At 37.3% G+C, this 17496-nt stretch overlaps 1 protein-coding gene across 6 annotated transcripts; it reads right to left on the minus strand.

Moving 5' to 3' along the window:
• Positions 1-3372: 3372 nt before the first annotated feature.
• On the minus strand, positions 3373-15201 carry LOC105042688 (uncharacterized). 6 transcript variants are annotated; one of them, XR_003800929.2, is made up of 4 exons: positions 14423-15201; positions 9676-9850; positions 9483-9521; positions 4202-4512 (listed from the first exon to the last, which is right to left on the minus strand). XR_003800929.2 is itself a non-coding variant. In XM_029264667.2 (3 exons), the coding sequence occupies exons 1-2, from the start codon at positions 15113-15115 to the stop codon at positions 9689-9691; spliced, it is 855 nt and encodes a 284-aa protein (XP_029120500.1). In that variant the 5' UTR covers positions 15116-15201; the 3' UTR covers positions 3373-3567; positions 9676-9688. The 6 variants fall into 6 exon arrangements, 3 of the variants coding, with proteins under 3 accessions (XP_029120500.1, XP_073108939.1, XP_010918287.1); XR_831573.4 differs by lacking the exons at positions 9483-9521; positions 9676-9850 and adding an exon at positions 3373-3567 and having other exon boundaries at positions 4394-4512; XR_002164142.3 differs by lacking the exons at positions 9483-9521; positions 9676-9850 and adding an exon at positions 3373-3567 and having other exon boundaries at positions 4350-4512.
• Positions 15202-17496: the final 2295 nt, after the last annotated feature.

Consider the following 17496-nt stretch of genomic DNA (forward strand, 5'->3'; position numbering starts at 1 on the left):
CTTTTTATGGCATTTTTTTCTTTTATTTTTCTTGAATTTAAATTTTAATTTTAATTTTTTTCATAATTTAAAATTTTAATTTTAATTTTTTTTCATTTTTATTATTTTTTTATTTGTTTGAAATATTTTTTAAATAAATTAATTTGAAATAGAAAAAGTAATTTGAAATGATGTCTTTTATTTTAATTAAAATTAAACATTTTATTTTTTTAATTTAAAATTATAATTTTTATTTTTTTCTTATTTTTTTAAATTTTTAAATTTTTTATGATATTTTTATTTTTTTAATTTTTTATTTTTTTGAACATCTTTTTTTAAAAAAATTAATTTGAAATGAAAAAAATAATTTGAAATGATGTTTTTTATTTGAATTAAAATTAAAATTTTTATTTTTTAAATTTAAAATTATAATTTTTATTTTTTTCTCATTTCTTTCTCATTTTTTTAATGATATTTTTTATTTTTTAAATTTTTTAAGATTTTTTAGATATTTTTTAAAAAAAATTAATTTTAAATAGAGAAAATAATTTAAAATTATCTTTTTATTTGAATTAAAATTTGAATTTTTATTTTTAAAATTCATTCAAAATTATAATTTTTATTTTTTTCTCATTTTTTCTTCTTTTATGTATTTTTAAAAAAAATAATTTGAAAAAGAGATTGTAATTTGAAATGATGATTTTTATTTGAATTAAAATTAAAATTTTTATTTTCTTAAAATTTAGAATTATAATTTCTATTTCTTTTCAATTCTTTTTTTATGGTATTTTAAATTTTTTTATAATAATTTTTTTTAGATATTTTTTAAAAAGATAATTTGAAATGGGGATACTAATCTGAAATGATAATTTTTATTTTTATCAAAATTATAATTTTTATTTTTTTCATAAATTTAAAATTATAATTTTTATTTTTTTATTTTTTTATTTTTTTATTTTTTTTGAAAAAAAATTAAAATCATCAAATAATATGATTTTTTTTTTTTTGACGTCGTCTACGTGGAAAATGGAGAAAAAGATAGGTGACGTGGCGATGATAAAATGCCATTCAAAATAGTGTTTCATCCCTTTTGCATTAATCCGATAAATAAGTTAAATATTAAATTATTTTTATAAATATTTTTTTTTAAAATTAATTAGGTAAAGCACTCGACGAGCCATCTGTCTTTCAATATAGAAAGAGGCAAAAGTACATACAGGATATGAAAGATTAAATGAAAGGAAAGTGCGGTAGAGTCAGACAATCAGATTACAGATTCTGTATTAAAACAGAAACAAGAAGGCAAAATACTAAATGGACTCCAATAGGAACGAAACGAGAAGGCTACAACTGTTGCTTCAGATAGGATGGGGTCTTCCAGATTTATTGTGGTGAACAAGGGAAACCAGAGAATTCCAAAGGCAGTGATGATTATCAAGGTGCTTGTTGGTTGTGATATGAAATTTAACCATATCATCACTGAATGGTGGCTGCAACTTCTCACCACGTGGAGGAGGTTTTGCTTTCAACTTCCAATGTTGTTGTGTCCTGACTCAATAAAATCTAATAAACTCTGCGACCAGAGAACCCCTCAATGACCTTCCTTCAAATAGTATCCAGGAATTAAGACTTCATTGTGGCAACAAGATATTATAGTTCTGAGGGGCGCAATGATCATGACTAATGAACTATAAGTGTTACATTACCAATAAGGCTTTATGCTGGATTCAATCGCATCAACCAGTAAAAGCTGAATATATTTCAAAACTAATCAGACATTGATAGGCAAGGGTGATTCTGAAATTAACAGGCAACTAAAAGGACGTGATAGATGTAGGGCGTTTGCCGCTAAGGAATGAAACAAAATTCTGAAAACAACAGGTGAAAGATATATTTGAGATCTTTGACACGGTCCACTGAGCTGTTAAAATAGACTTGGCCACGGAACCGATCCAAGCCAACCCTATAAATAGGGTGGGCTGAGCTGCCATATTAATAACAAAAACATCAATCGGACTTTTTGACCCGCCCCATATCAGCCCAAAGGCTGAGATGGATTGGATCAAACTAGCCCAGTTGGGTCAAAAAAAAATTTAAAAAAATTTTAAAAAATCTTTATTTATTTTTTTTACTATTCGACTATTCCCCATCGCCGCTGCCATTGGACAACCGCCAGTTCCTCTTTTCTCCTTTTGGCTCTCGAATCTCGATTAATCAATCTCCGTCTCATGCCCCCCATCCAACCGTCGGCCTCTGAGCTCTCAAATCCCCCCTCCTCCTCGTCGCCGGCACCACCACCTCCAAATCCAGTCACAAAAATTAAGATCCTTTCCTCCGATAGATGCCCCATCCAACATCTCTGGTCTCTCAGAAATCAAACCCCACTCCTCCTCGTAGCCGGCGCCGCCACTTCCGAGTTAGATCCGGCTGCAGCAATGCCCTCTCACCACATTTGATCTGATCTCTGCCTAGTGCGGCTGCTGCAATAGTGCCTCCCCTCCTGGTACCGCTGTCTCCTCTCCTTCCTCCTCATCATCGATACCACTGTCTCCAAATCCAATCGCAAGATATGCAGTACGCCCCCTTCTCTCTTTTGCTCCAGGCTCTCCGATCCGGCCGCGACATCGACGACCGCTTCAATTTTTTTTTTAATATTTTGATGGGCTGACCCGACCCAACCCATGACCCTTAAAGAATTAGACTGGGCTAGCTATTTGCTATCCCATTTTTTGACTGGACCTAGCCCAGGCCGAGCCGGCCAGCTCTCTCCACGAGCCTTCCCCTCAGACATAAAACGAGCCACAATTTCTGGTGAAATAATTTTGGTAGCCCCAGTCTCAATCAGCAAAATTGGGTACGTGCATTCATGCCAATAGTGGAGGCAGAAGCATCAAATCCACTACATCATAATGGGTGCTTAATGCCGTGCTGTGCTGACTTTAAGATGACAGCCGTGCACTAAACGATCAATACTTGTTTTGCTTCTTTTCCTGTAAGAAAGCCTACCGCATAAAAAGTCAGCCCACGTCCCTGTTAGGCTTCTCATTCAGAACAAACAAGGCTTTTTGCCATCCACTCATGACCAAGTATCAAAAGATTTTCAGAAAGAAAAATGGGTTTCAATCGTCATACTTCTGGCTGATGTTTCATCGAGAACCAGTAATAAAAATTTTAATCAGGACTAGTGCACCATGCAATAACCCATGAAGCCAAACACCTATAGCGGATAGATTCAAGTAGAAAGGGAGATTGCCTCAATATGTTATACACGGATACAATTCCAGGCCATCAGCTACCGGGACATAATATAAGCGGTCATTTTTGCGGTCGAGAAGAGACGAAGAATGCAAGAAGCGAAGTGACACTACAATAAAAGGCGAATATGAAAGCCACTGCCAGAAAATTGATGGATGAAATAGCAAACACAAATGAGTTATCCACAAAGGAAACACATAAATTCTTCTCCTGCTAATGACTAGAATTCTCGACATAAATTTTACGGTGACCCAACAATTCTCATATGGATCTGAGGAATTCTCAATACGCAGATGAACTCTTGGAGAACCCGATCTTCAGGTTTTTTACAACCTGAGACAGTATAACAATAAGATATCAACAACAGGCAAACTAGGAAAAGCTACTCACATTGCACTGATTCTTTCAGATACTTTAAATATTTTGGCAACCCTAGAAGCAGTAGAGAAAAATATGCTAAACAACATTTTGATGCTCCAAGGCAATTAAAAGACAACGAAAACTATCTTCATGGAAAGGAAACTGATGCTTCAAGGTTTCTTATTCATGCAAAGAGGTTGAACTTTGGATCAATCATGTACAGCTGAGTCATCAAGGCAGCATCTGATGTGATAGGCTGATCTGATTTGCCTTCAAGGTTTGGAAATGAGGCGTCTGCAACTAGTTACCTATTTGTGGAAACTCAAATTCTGTGAAATCAAATGTTGGGCGGGCCATGCCAAATATTTTGTAAAGATGATGGTTACATGATGAACATGCAGAAGAATGCTGGGATGAATATGCGACAAAATTATTGGAGCTGGTCCCTTTTGGTACAAACATAACCATCTCCCTAGTTCCTAAAAAATCCAAGAGAAATTATGTAATCCTTAAGACTTTCCCCTCCCCTCAAGGGCTGTCTTGTGTTTTCTTCTTCTCTTAATAAAATTGAGCGGTCTAAATTCCCTACCCATTTAAAAAGAACATGTACAAAAATAAATATCAAATTTCAAGAGTACACGTGACATAATTGTAGAGCCAGTACAGACTTAAAAAAATTAGTAATCTGTCAGGATAACAAGTTGTACATATGAGTGCAAGAAATGAAGCAATGGACAGGGACACAGATCTGTTACCGGGCTGACAAAGAAGAGGATTCTCATAAGATATTGGAAAATACCCAGTCGAACAGGATTATGTGGCAGAAATTGCTGCCTACTTGTCCTATAATCACATGCCATCTGCCTATGTTCCCTTCATCTGGCTAACTGAGCATCCTTCGGTACCTCGATACAGAAGCTGACAGGAAACAGGTGGCAAACAATAATTTTAAGATACTAATATTATGAAAATAAGTCCTATTAGAAGCAATAGCAGTGAGATTGCATGCGATCATCACATGCGCAATATTCAGCAGAAAGGATCATATATGCACCACTGGTAACTTAGCATAACATATGCTCGGTTATTGTCTGTCATTCAAATTTCTTCGTGGTATTTTTTCTTTGTTCATCTTTCCTGTTGTTATTTTTTCCTCCCTTATCAGCAACTCTTTTCAGCAAGGTTTTAACTACCATTTTCGATACCCACACTGGTACCCAACTGACACACTCCTACCTAGTTTTGGTACAGAACGTCCCTTGATACCAACACTAGGTATGATGGCACATCAGGTACCAGTTAACCAGTGTGGCATCATACATCTGGTACGGACCAGTACTATCCAGTAAGAAAATCCTTCCTTTTCAGTTTCCTAGGAGAGGGTCTTGAACATGATAAATCTAGCTTCCCCCAAGTGAGGCCTTCAAAGTAACAACATTCTTGGCCACAACATGATTGATTTATCAAATCCCAAATAATGTGCATTACGTGATAACCCACAATTAATGTCAATGACGCATCCAAATTGGTACAAGGAATGTTAGGACTGTGTTACCACATCAAAAGATCCAGTCATACAGGTCATGTAATATACTATTTCTCATCTAATCAAATTACATAAGATTCTGTCATTATGAACGAGTCATGATATAAAACTGATAGGTAGAAATTAGATCTGATACGAAAATATCTCATTTTAGTGCCGCAATTGAACTCCAGGTAGAACCTGATCATTTGGTTGTCCAGTAAAACAAAATTTATTATACGAAATAAAAGAAAGAAACAAAGAAGCAAACCATGAGTCAGAAAAGGGCATGTTAGAACTTTTGTCACTATATCAACCATAATAATGTGGCTGATCATAACCATGCATGGTTTAGCATAGAAACCTAGTTGCTTATCGCTTCCAAATGTTTACAAATATTGACCATGGTGACCATTTTGATGACTCATTTACCTTGAATAAGTTGCCAAAATTCTCATCGTTGAATTCACGCAAACTGATCCGTAGGAATTGAACTAGAGGGTGGACTTATATCCTTGTTTCTCCCTCTCCCTCTCTTTTATTTCTATCTATTTTCTCACTCTTGACTCCTCTTCTAAATTCCTTTTTTTTTTTAAAATTCTACAAACATAGACCTTATTTCTTGGATACATTACTACCAAGCTATTGGAAATATATTATTGATCCTGTTAGCAACCCAGCCCTAGAGATCCATCTATCCTTATTCCTCACCTCTCATGCATTTTTTTTTGGTTGGGGGGGAGGGATGGCATTTTCTCCTAACCTGACATGACTAAGAGGCGAGGCAGGTATGGGTTCTAGAAAAAAAATACACGAAGCGGGTTCAGATCGGATACGGATAATAGTATGCCCCAAAACCGCCCCAATAATATCTCTCTCTCTTGTTTAAAAAAACATCTCTCTCATTTAAATAAAACCCAACTACCAAAACACACCTAGCTCGGGTCCCCACTCCCCCTCCCCCATCCCCACCCCCAAACCCCAACACCCAAGGGCCAAACCCTAGCGGCGGCCCGAGGAGGGCTTCGTGGTGGATGAGGAAGGTGCCGACGGTGGAGAGGAAGCAACAAGAGCTTGCTAGTGCTTGTAGGGGCTAAATGGTGGACAAGGAGGGTGCCGGCGATGGAAAGGAAGCGAGATCGAGAGTTCGGGACCGTTCGCTTAGGGGAGGGGCAGCTAGGGTTCCGTTTGCTGCTTCATCGGATCAAGCATCATCGACTGGGGGTATCGATCTGGGGGCCAACAGGACCGTCAGCTAGGCGGCAGAGGAGAGGGTGGTATCCATGGTTCCGACAAAACCCTAGCCATCTCTAAGCTTCCCTATTCAGCCGCTCCAAGCCTTCAGCCTCCCACCCGATTAAGGTAAGACTTTTCCCACATAGATTGATCATTTTTTTTGCTTCTCGCTTCTTTTTGATTGGAGATCGGAGGGGCTTGGGATTTTTTATCGGAAGATTGGCAGATGGATTTCAAGTATACCCGACCCGACTTGTCCTTGTATCTCTATTTTGTCCGACCCCACCCGATCCGATAAAGGTATGGGACAGGTATGGGTATGGATTTTTTTCCTGATAGGATGGATATGGGTATTGGTCAACCCGACCAATATCCGACTCATTGCCACCCTTAAGGTGGGGGGCTGTTAAACAGGCATCAGTAGTGAACTGCTTGTCTTCCACAAAACAACCATTAGATCTTTGAACTATTTTTTCACCCCATTAATGGCAAGAGCCCAGAATTCTGTACGTCTTTTCCATGCATTTTATTTTTTCTGCTGGAAATTTATATTTCTGGAGATCAAACTGACCACATGCAAGTCCAAGGCGCACATCATTGTTTAAGAGAAAATAACTTGACTCTCTTCACCTAAGGCTTAAAGTACCATATGCCACATCCATGCTTGTCGTGGGCTGTCTCGCAGCAATCACATGCCTGACCACATGCCTGGAAAAATGAATGATATGCTGATTTGTATCAATGTCTTGATATGCCTTTTACCTCAAAATCAGCACAATGAACTGTGGCCGGATAAATGGCCTTGATGCGATGTCCTTACTCATCTAACGTGAGCAGGCACATGCATGGTTGGCGACCGCATCTCCTCAAGTCCCTGCATAGGCTAACAAGCATGCATAGATGCCATGAACCATGTAAGTTCAGCTTCCAACATAGACCAATTGGAAGCTAAACATGGTCATTTCATGCCAGTTCCCAAAGGTCAGCATGGTGTAACATGGCAAGATACATAAATCTAATGTGGTCCAAACTCTTTATCCATTTAATGCACAACTGATGCATGCGTGATGAGTGAACCATGTGTCATTAAGAACCTGAAAAAGGACAACAAGCATGCTTGGTAAAGTGAACCACATCTCTTCAGCTCCCAACATGGGTCAAATAGGAAGCTATGAGGACCAATCATGTGATGATTGACAAGCCCGCTACTAGGCCAAGCAACTGCCAAACAACCCAAGCATTATCAGGTGGAGATTGTGAATTTAATACAATATCTTTAAACAGAACCTATAAAAACAAGAGGAAAAGGAAAGAAGAGGCTTTCGAAGCACATTGACTACTACAATATCTTCAACCAGGCATTATTGCCTTTTAATAGATCAAGTCCAAACGCTAGGAGTTGAGGTCCGACTTGCAATCTGGCAATCCATACTATTGCTCGATAGACAAAGCATCCCTCGTTAGTGGAGATTCAATTTGATCTCATGTTCCATCGCCGCACCATGTCTGCAACCCCTCAAAGTGAAGGTCTGACCTACTTTGATGGTTCTTTACCTAGGATGTGAACAGCATTTCCTTTTTACCTCCTTCCTTGATGTATGCCCCCCTATTTGTTGAAAGCTAGTAGAATAGAAGACAGCCCACTTGTCTATTTCTTCCTGCTGCTTCTACTCTAAAAACTTTGCTCCCGCTAGAACCTTATGAGGTCCTCTTAGTTGAGGTGCCAACCCACCATGATCAATCCTGTTAGATTGACTTAAATCCAGTCCAACCGAAAGGAATCAATCTAGCAGCTGCAAACAAGTTTAGCATTTTCCCTCAAATAGCATGAACTGCACAGACCGCCATGCACAACTTAGGGGTGTGAGTCCTTGCATCCTGCCCATACCAAGCGAGCATGGCATCCCCCTTACAATGTTGAGCAGCATGGAATGAAATTTTCCATACCTTCCCCATGGTATGAGCTTTGAGTTTGCTTAATTGCCTTGCAATCAAGTAATTTTTCAGCAGTTCACACATCATACCATGTTAAGCTCAACTCTAGTACCAGACCTTAAAAAAGAAAAATATACCACTTTTTACAATGGAAGGCTGAAGCAGAACATTACAATTTTTAATTTTGATTTTGCACCTTTGATGTGCGGTTATTATTGATCTACTTTAAGAAAATTCCAATGGTAATAACCTTGGTTTGATGAGCTTGTAGATACACTAAGATTGGTGGCCTTCCATTCACCATCACCAATATGCTGCTACATTGTTATTGCCTCATCTTTCTCAGAATTTTCACCTGACTTTGTTATGTGGTCCAACACTCTTCAGCAGTGCAAATTCTCTTCAATGTCCCAGAGTCAAGCACCATGGATATATACATCCTCCATGTGTAGTGTTATGATTAAAACATAATGCTTGTGCCCTTGGAGGTTTGGGGTTAATGTAGTAAATGCATCAAAATACACCAAGCTGATGCTCCATTTGCATGCTAAGAAAAAATATAGAGTTATATTCTTATGTTTGGCCTACTAGCTTTCTACTGGAGAATAGATATGTCTTTTAACCGATCTGGTGGAGAACAGACATGTCTAGAATGCTCACACACCATCTAACCCAATCTTACACCTCAATTACCAACAAAGACTCATATTGCTTGCTGGTAAAGTTAGCACCTAAACATGTGAACCATCGACACAAATGGAGCACATGACACAACATCCAGAAAAAATACTAAATTAATCAAACAATAAGAAGTATAAAGTAAAATATATAAGAAACTTTATATTTGATTAAAGATACTTGCATACAAGCAAAGGGAGTAAGATACATAGGCAAATGACATATCAATGAACAACATTGTAAAACAAGCTAATAGATCAGTGCCATTAAAATTTGAGCATGCTGAAGCACATACACCTACACGCTGCAATGTAGGTCAGTGCCATGAATATATGGATGTACATCCCATGTGTAGATTTCTGGATGGCATTCTACATAACATTCAATAAAATGCAAGACAACCCAATTTTCCCTCACATATAAGATAGTTTACGGCAAAGAAAAGTGAGGATTACATGCCAACATGATTATACTGTAGAATTAATATTGTAATAAACACCACCATGCTACTCACTGTTATATTTGGCTTTCTCAACTCTAAATTTTCCCAACTCTAGCAACCATCACCACATAAAACATCAAGGAAATCAGTGAATTAAATGTAACCACATACTTTGCCCCAGCACAGATTAAACAAATGAAGGACTTCGAATTAGAATGTAACCACATACAAAATTTTGTTGAGGATGAATATGCCTTTTAAGTACCTGAAGAATCAACTTAAATGGCAAAAACATATCCTTGGCAGCAAACACAAGCAACCAAGATGCCTAGAAGAGCCCCAGCAATGACTTGTGATGGAGTGTGACCTAGAAGCTCCTTAAGCTTTCTTTCACTGATAGGATGCCCTTGAAACAAGTCCTCAATGATCTTATTAAGTACCTATGGATTTAGCAGTTTTGAAATTTACCATATTTGGAATCAGGAAATCATATCAAAGTAACTGTTAAAGCAATAATATAAAAGTTCAACAATCAAATGCACATGGAGATGCACAAACATATACATATATACACATGCATAGATATGCATACGTGTGGATATGCATGACATAAACAGATTCATGCTTCAACACAGACTTGTGGCATACTAACCTTACCTATGAAATTCAAAATATCACACACATGCACACAAGCGTGCGTACATACGCATATACATATATTTATATGAATGTTTCCTAAATATAATATAAGAGTATAAAATGATTGTCACTTGTCAAGAATTCTTTATAAAATCCTGGACAACACTTTAACACCATTAAAGACATTTACCACCATCAGAGACATCCCACAATGGACAGTCACAAAACAGCTGTTCTATTAACACTTCTCTTTTTGAAATAATATATTTATTCCGAAACATAAGGATTTTTATATGCCAACGGACAACAAAAAAGAGAACTATTATCTTCAGGATTTTGAATTTCACAGCCATAAACGTCAATTTTTTCTTATTTCCTCTATATCAACAAGATTACTGTGTTTTCTCAAAGCAATGTCCTATAAAAGAACTATCATCTTCAGGATTTCTTTCTGAAATAATATGTCTGTTCTGAAAGAAGAAGATCACTAAGAGATCTAAGAAAATTTATCAACCTACAAAGATGCTCACAGTCAGAGCTTGCAAATTCTAGATAAGAAAGTACCTTGATGATTTATGCAACAGATTTCTCAGGTGAATATGTAGGATCCTTGATGTCAAAATCAAATCGAGTGTTTTAAATTATTTCAGATAAAAGCATACATATTTATCTTATGGAGTTAAACCTTATCAAAAATCCTTGAAATAATGTCATTTCATAGCTAAAGTACTGTGTGGCTTGTCTCTAATGTTTTGTATGATTTTCAAACCATTGACTTGAAGCAATGTCCTATGATTAATTTGTTAAACTTTGTTAGGGACTCCAATTTTCTTTTCTTTCCTCTTCCCTCTAACATTCTAGTCCAGTTCTAAAACCAGCAAACCATGTACCATACTCCAGATCTTTCTTCCATCCTGTTCAGAATTCAGATCGATCTATAGGCCACTCTAATGCACTGACTATAGCTTCATTAAAATTGCATGAAAGCATATCTTTCACAAGATAAACATCACAGATATATAGGATCATGTATTGTATCACAATCAGTTGAATCTCACAATCTTCGCTAAGAATTTGAAATAGTCAAATGCATGATAAGAAATTCAACAAGACACCATGGTTAGCAACAAAATTGGTGGAACACAAAGTAAAATAAAAAGCATTAACATCAAAAACACCTTCACAAGATTTCACCCAAAGCTCTTGACTATAGCAGTGTCCAAGGGAAGGTAAATAAGATATGGTCAAGACAACACCACAGTCAATAAGAAGATGATAAAGCAGTGGCACAAAGAGGCATGACAGTTTCGATCCAGCTCAACAACCTGACCTTGTTTGTTTCTGTTGGCATCGGATTTTTTAAAAAATCAGGTTCAGTTCAGAAGTCCCCCCCCAAAGTCTTAAACAAATGGGTCATAAATCAAAGCAATTACCTGTTATTAGTCAATGTCATAAATGTAAAGTCCCTTTTCATAAATATATAACTACTTCCATGGATACTTTGTCTCTCTGTGTCTCTATCTGTCTATATATATATATATATATATATATGCCATGTTTCAGAAAAGAGATGGACATATGATTTTATCTATCAAGAAAAGGTGATGCATTTATCAAAACCATCTTGAAAATATATGCTATCATTGCATCTTGAACATATAACCTCTTCTTCTGGACTCTCTTCTCGGTATCCTGAACCCAAGTCCAACTCCCACCATGGCTTTGAACCTTTTTCCACTAGATCCTCTTCACTAGGTGATTACTAATGTTATGTCATTGGGATAGCGACTACAATTCCGACCCTTAAAGACCAACCTTTCTTCTCTCTTCTCATCTATCGAACTCCCTAATAAACCTAGGTACCAAAGATCGAGTACCATAGCTTTCTTGGCCAGGTCTGAAACTCCAAGTCCCTCCATCCTCTTTGGTAAGAGCCAAGGACTTTAACAGGATATTAGACTCAAGTTACATCCTAGACTTTATTTTCAGTTTTCTCTCGCTAGCTTTTTTTAGCATTATGATGTTCATGGATGAAATAAGAAGCAAGGTTTTCCATGTTTGGGCCCCAAACTAGCAACATTCAACATTAAGACTGTATGGTAGGTGGGGGCAGGACTGCCATGTCATGCAGCTCAGTCTAGTAGCCAGTTCAAATTAAACAATTCTGACATGTTTGCAAGTCAGGTTGCTCTCAAATTGGGCAAATAAAATTAATACAAAATGCTAGGCAGACTTTGACTCAGCCTCAACCACCATTCGGCGTGAAAGGGATGCATAGCACAAGGATTAACATGAAAAGAAAGATTAGACGGTGAAACAAATGCCAAATGAAATTAATCCAAAATGCTAGGCAAAGCTCGACTCATCCCCAGCCACCACTAGGCATGAAAGAGAGACATGGTAAGAGGATTAACATGCAAAGAGGGATCGGAAGATACAGGCCCCCAACTCTACCCTTATCCTACTCTTTTGATCTGATTGGAGAGTGGGAAGAATCCTTCAACCTACTCGACCCAAATCACTTTAGCAAAAATTTAGAAGATAGGAGAATTGGCTAAAGTAAGACCTAGGTCCTCTTTTCTTTCATTAATGAATAACAAAAACTGAGTTATTAGGCCTCTATTTGTACAAGGTTTACCCTCGCACAATTGAAGTCAAATTTCTCTTTTAATTCAAAAATGTTACAACTTTTCCAACATACATATGAATGGTGCAAATAATCATAAAAAAACCACAATCCATAGATGTATTCACAGATTGGAAGATATGCATGATGAAAAAGTCTTTCTTGAAAAGGAGTATTTTGCTATGATTGGCCGTTTCATGGCCCCAAAAATAAAATTTAGCCCCAATTGCTATGTGCAACATATTCTTACAGGGTAGTACCACATCAAAGGGCTCAAAAAGTTATCCAATTTCAAAAAAAGAGCACCTCAATTGGATACCATACAGACAAGTTAAGCCTCCAGAATTTTGTGTGAGACTCTGCTTTTTGATAGGGTGGACCTCGCTCTCAGACCCTATCCAATCCTTTCCATAGTAGCCAAAATGGTTTACATCAAATCTAGTTATCCTCCTAGATTATCTCTAGCTTACATCTATGTTTGCATAAAATAGGTAATGGACATAAATGAAAGATTAAAGTGCATGAACGTAAATTAAAGAGTAAAGTGGAAAGCAACTAATGGACTATGTCCATGGTAGAAGAAGAGCATGTCTTCTTCATTTTGAGACAAAGGGAGAGATCCAATGGACTCTAATTATTCAAATCCAGATATTTGAACATGCACCACTAAATTGAATCCAAAACCCCTGGTTGCTCAGCAAAAGGCAACCAGGATGACACCCAATTCATACATACAAATTGATTGTCAAACAACCAACATTTGTAAATTTAATAAGACAAAGAGGTAATGAAACATATTCCGATGATGGAAGTAACAAAGGTCATGTGATGGGTAGACCCAACATTTAACAAAGGATGATGCACCAAACTAAACACCATCAACCATTACGCTCATGTTTTGGCCTTAATGGACTCATTATATCATCACTAATATTGCTAATTATATCATTACTAATATTGCTAGTTTCTTCTTTTTTTTCACCTTTAAATTTTGTCAAGTGAAAAAAAAAATAAATAATAAACAAAGACAAGCCTCCCCTGAAGCATTAAAGAACCCTGCTGAAATTTCATCCCATGCCGAAGTCCTTGCTTTCCAACATCCTTCTTAGATTATTATCTTTTTGTTATCTAAATGAATCGGTGGTATATCCACAACATTTTTATGTATATAATCATCTAAATGAGTTCCCATTATAGAATCTTCATTCCACAATTTCATAACTTCCTCCTCATTTTTTCTTAATTTTATAATCTTTCTAAACATCAGATTCGCCTCACCTATAATGCCCATAAGGTGACCTACATCTATATTCTCTTTCCTCCCCCTATTATTGTAGGCCCATATTTCTTGAAGATCTATCCTTCAGTAATCATATTCCCAACCTAGGGAATTCCACCATTAAATTTCACTTTATTAACATCATTTATCTTTGACACATAATATGAAAACTCCACCAAAAGCATGTCTAGTAAATCTTGTCATCCAATCCAAAAAATGCATTTGGTAAAAGATCCCTTTTCTTTGGTGGCTTTTCTTGACAATTTGGTACTCCCATTATACTAGTTCATTAGCCCATATTTTTCTCCTCTTTTTTCTTCCTTCCTAATAACTACCAGCCTATGTTCTGCAGTGAAATCAATTCTTGCTTAAGTTTGAGAAGTAATAAATCGACAGATAAAACAAACAAAATTGGAAAAAGAAAAAAAAAGAAAAAGAAACTAAAGAAAGAAGGCAAGATTTCCTCACCTCAGCCTGCATCCCAGCATGCCTCCGCACCCCAATCGCATCATACATAACAATGAGGCTGAAACCAAGGCATACAGGAAATAACGAGTCTGATGCTCCATGGCACATGCCCACCGACGCAGTGAGCGCCATACACAGCGCCGAGTGCGACGATGGCATCCCTCCAGAACTAAACAGCATCCTGAAGTCCCACCTCCGCTCCACAAAGAAGTTCAAGAGCATCTTTATAGTCTGTGCCAGCGCCCACGCCACAAGCCCCGACACAAAAGTTGGGTTCCCGGCCAGCGTCCACAAAAAAGGGCTGACCTGGGCCTTCGACAACATCGCCGTGGTACTCATCAGCATCATCCCAATCCCTCCACAACATAGCAAATCATTCCCACACATCCCTTCGTCAAGGCCACCTTTAAGCCAAGATCGAATCTTTGGCGCCCGAGAGAGGACGAAGCCCCCGAATGAGTGGAAGATTGGAAGGAGGAAGCAGAAGGGGGTGATGGAGGTGGCATCGGGTGACGTTTCTAGGGTTTTGAGTGACCGGGGTTTTCTTGGAGGGGCGACGAAGGAGAATGAGGGGGGCGAGGGTTTGGAATGGGGAGTGGCACAGGGATTAAAGTGGGAGGGTGTGGTCTTAGGGTTTCTGGAGAGGTGGGCGGCGGAAACCCTAACGAAGGGTTTGAAACATAGGACCTCCATGGCCGCTCTGCATCGCCCCTACAGAGAGAGAGAGCAGCGGAGAGAAAGATGGGAGCCGGGAGCCAGCGTTAGGACCAGGAGTACTGAGGCTACCGTTCCTCTTTATAGAGATCTTTCGTCACTAAGAGAACCCTTGACTTTTTCCATAACTACGATTATACCCTTTCGGGCTTTAGAGTAGCAAAGATTAGCTGCCTCGCCTCCCCAGGTTTTCCAGCGACTGGCTTAGGCTCCGGTTCCGTTGAGGGTAAAATGGGAATATTGGCTCGGACATCATCACTCGTCTCCCAGTGAGTCGGAGCTCATACCGGTTTCTAACGAGCTGGCGATGAGATTGGGAGAGCGCACACGCAGTCTTTCCTACCACTTCGTATGTCCCGCGGATCACCTGTCAAGCCTCCGAACAACAAATTTTCGTTCGGCAGATCAAAACCGTCCAGATATATGACCTTGAGAGTAGTCGTGCCAAAGTCCTGGAATTCATGTTCGTGTATGGCTACGATTGGCCAACTGGTGTTGTTCGGTGTTATGAACCGAGTAGAATAATAAAAATCCATCGGGGGAGGTTATTGTGGTAATTTCGAGCTAAATAGAGTTTCAAATTAAACTTTAAAAAGTTACAAATTTGCTGTGGGGCTCCAATTGATCACACAAGCCACTCCTCTTAACAACGTGACTGGAGATCTGTCCTATTGTCCCCGTGAATGGCACCACAAGCCTCTCGCCACGTGAGATAAGAACCCCCGTGTAAAATGACCGGGATCTCATGGTATCACTCAGAATATTTCATCTGGACCGTGAGGGATATTACGCGAAGATTCGGTGTCGGGTCTGCAAAGAGGAGAGAATCTTCGAGCCCGCACAAAATCCAACCGGAGCGCACGGCACGTTTAATGTCTGTATTTTTTTTTAATTTAAAATTTTATATAATAAAAAAAATATATTTTTTTAAAAAAATTATAATATTTTATAATATATTATAATTAAAAAATTATGATATTTTGTCATATATTAAGATATTCTGTATCAAATTATAATTTTTTATATATAAAATATCATATTATGATTAAAAATATCATAATATAGGTGGAGTATTTTTGTCCAATTATTTTTAAATATATATTTAATATATATAATTTTTTTTATTTAAAAATTTTGAATGATAAAAATATTTTTATTTTTAAAAAATATTATAATATTTTATGATATATTATGATTTTTATCATAATTTTTACCATAAAATATAATAATTTATTCTATGTCATATTATAATTTTTAAAAAAATTATAATTTTTATCACAAAATATCATAAATTTTTTTAAAAAATAAAATTATTTTTATTATTTAAAATTTTAAAATAAAAAATAAATATTAAATATTAAATATATATTAAAAAATAATAATCATGTAGATCCATTATATAAAATGATACATTTTATGTAGGATTTCCCGCACCGCCCGCGGCGCACAAAAAATTTCTTGGGAAAGACAGGCCTTGGACCACCGTTGTCGAGAAGAAAAAAACGCGAGCTCTTTATCCGGCCCGTTTGGGCACCAACTCACGATCGCGTCTTGACATGGTACGGTACATGAGTGGAATGGTAGGAAATTTTTACACTGGCGGGATCCTAGGTCCATAAGTGGAAAAATAATTGGTAGGCTTCCATTTGCTCGTTAATGATAAAACCTGTGATGGATAGTGGAACTACATGTACAAATGTTAGAAAGTTGAGATGAGGGGTCCTAAAATTATTGGTGAAGTTGATTGTGATCTTGATCTATGGCATTCATCTCTAGATAAAAGAGAAAAATGGTGGCTCCATGGATGTTGTAATTTGATGAAAATATGTGAAATTTATGTCATTCACCTTCCCTAGCAAATGAACATACGAAGGAGTTGGCATCATTTAGTCTTGATTGGTGCAATTATATATAGAAAATTTATCACATTTCATCGGGTGGGATAACGAATTACCGATTGCATCAATTACATAAAGGAGTGGATCTACCACTATATCTAATGATGCCACTGCCAAGTATTTAGTTTTCGATCAAAATCATCAAAGAAGGACACCTTGTCTTATAAAATGAATACAAATAAGGGAATTGCTTTATTGCTCTACATAGGTGATTAAGCAGTCTAATTGAAGAATAATTGCCCATGGTGCTGCGATGGAAGTTTGTAGCTGGTAGGGGTGAAAAACCTGACAAGAATCAAGTAGATATAAAAAGACTTCAATGCTTATATGAAATCTGACATCAAGAAAGACATGTGTCAAAGCTAAAAGACGATAAAGCATGCAGCATACATTGATCATATGAAAATTATGCTTGAGAACAGGGAGGTATAAGGAGGCTAAATATGGCCAAAAGACTATAGA

This window comes from Elaeis guineensis, chromosome 2 (assembly GCF_000442705.2).
Source record: "Elaeis guineensis isolate ETL-2024a chromosome 2, EG11, whole genome shotgun sequence".
NCBI classification, from domain to species: domain Eukaryota; kingdom Viridiplantae; phylum Streptophyta; class Magnoliopsida; order Arecales; family Arecaceae; genus Elaeis; species Elaeis guineensis.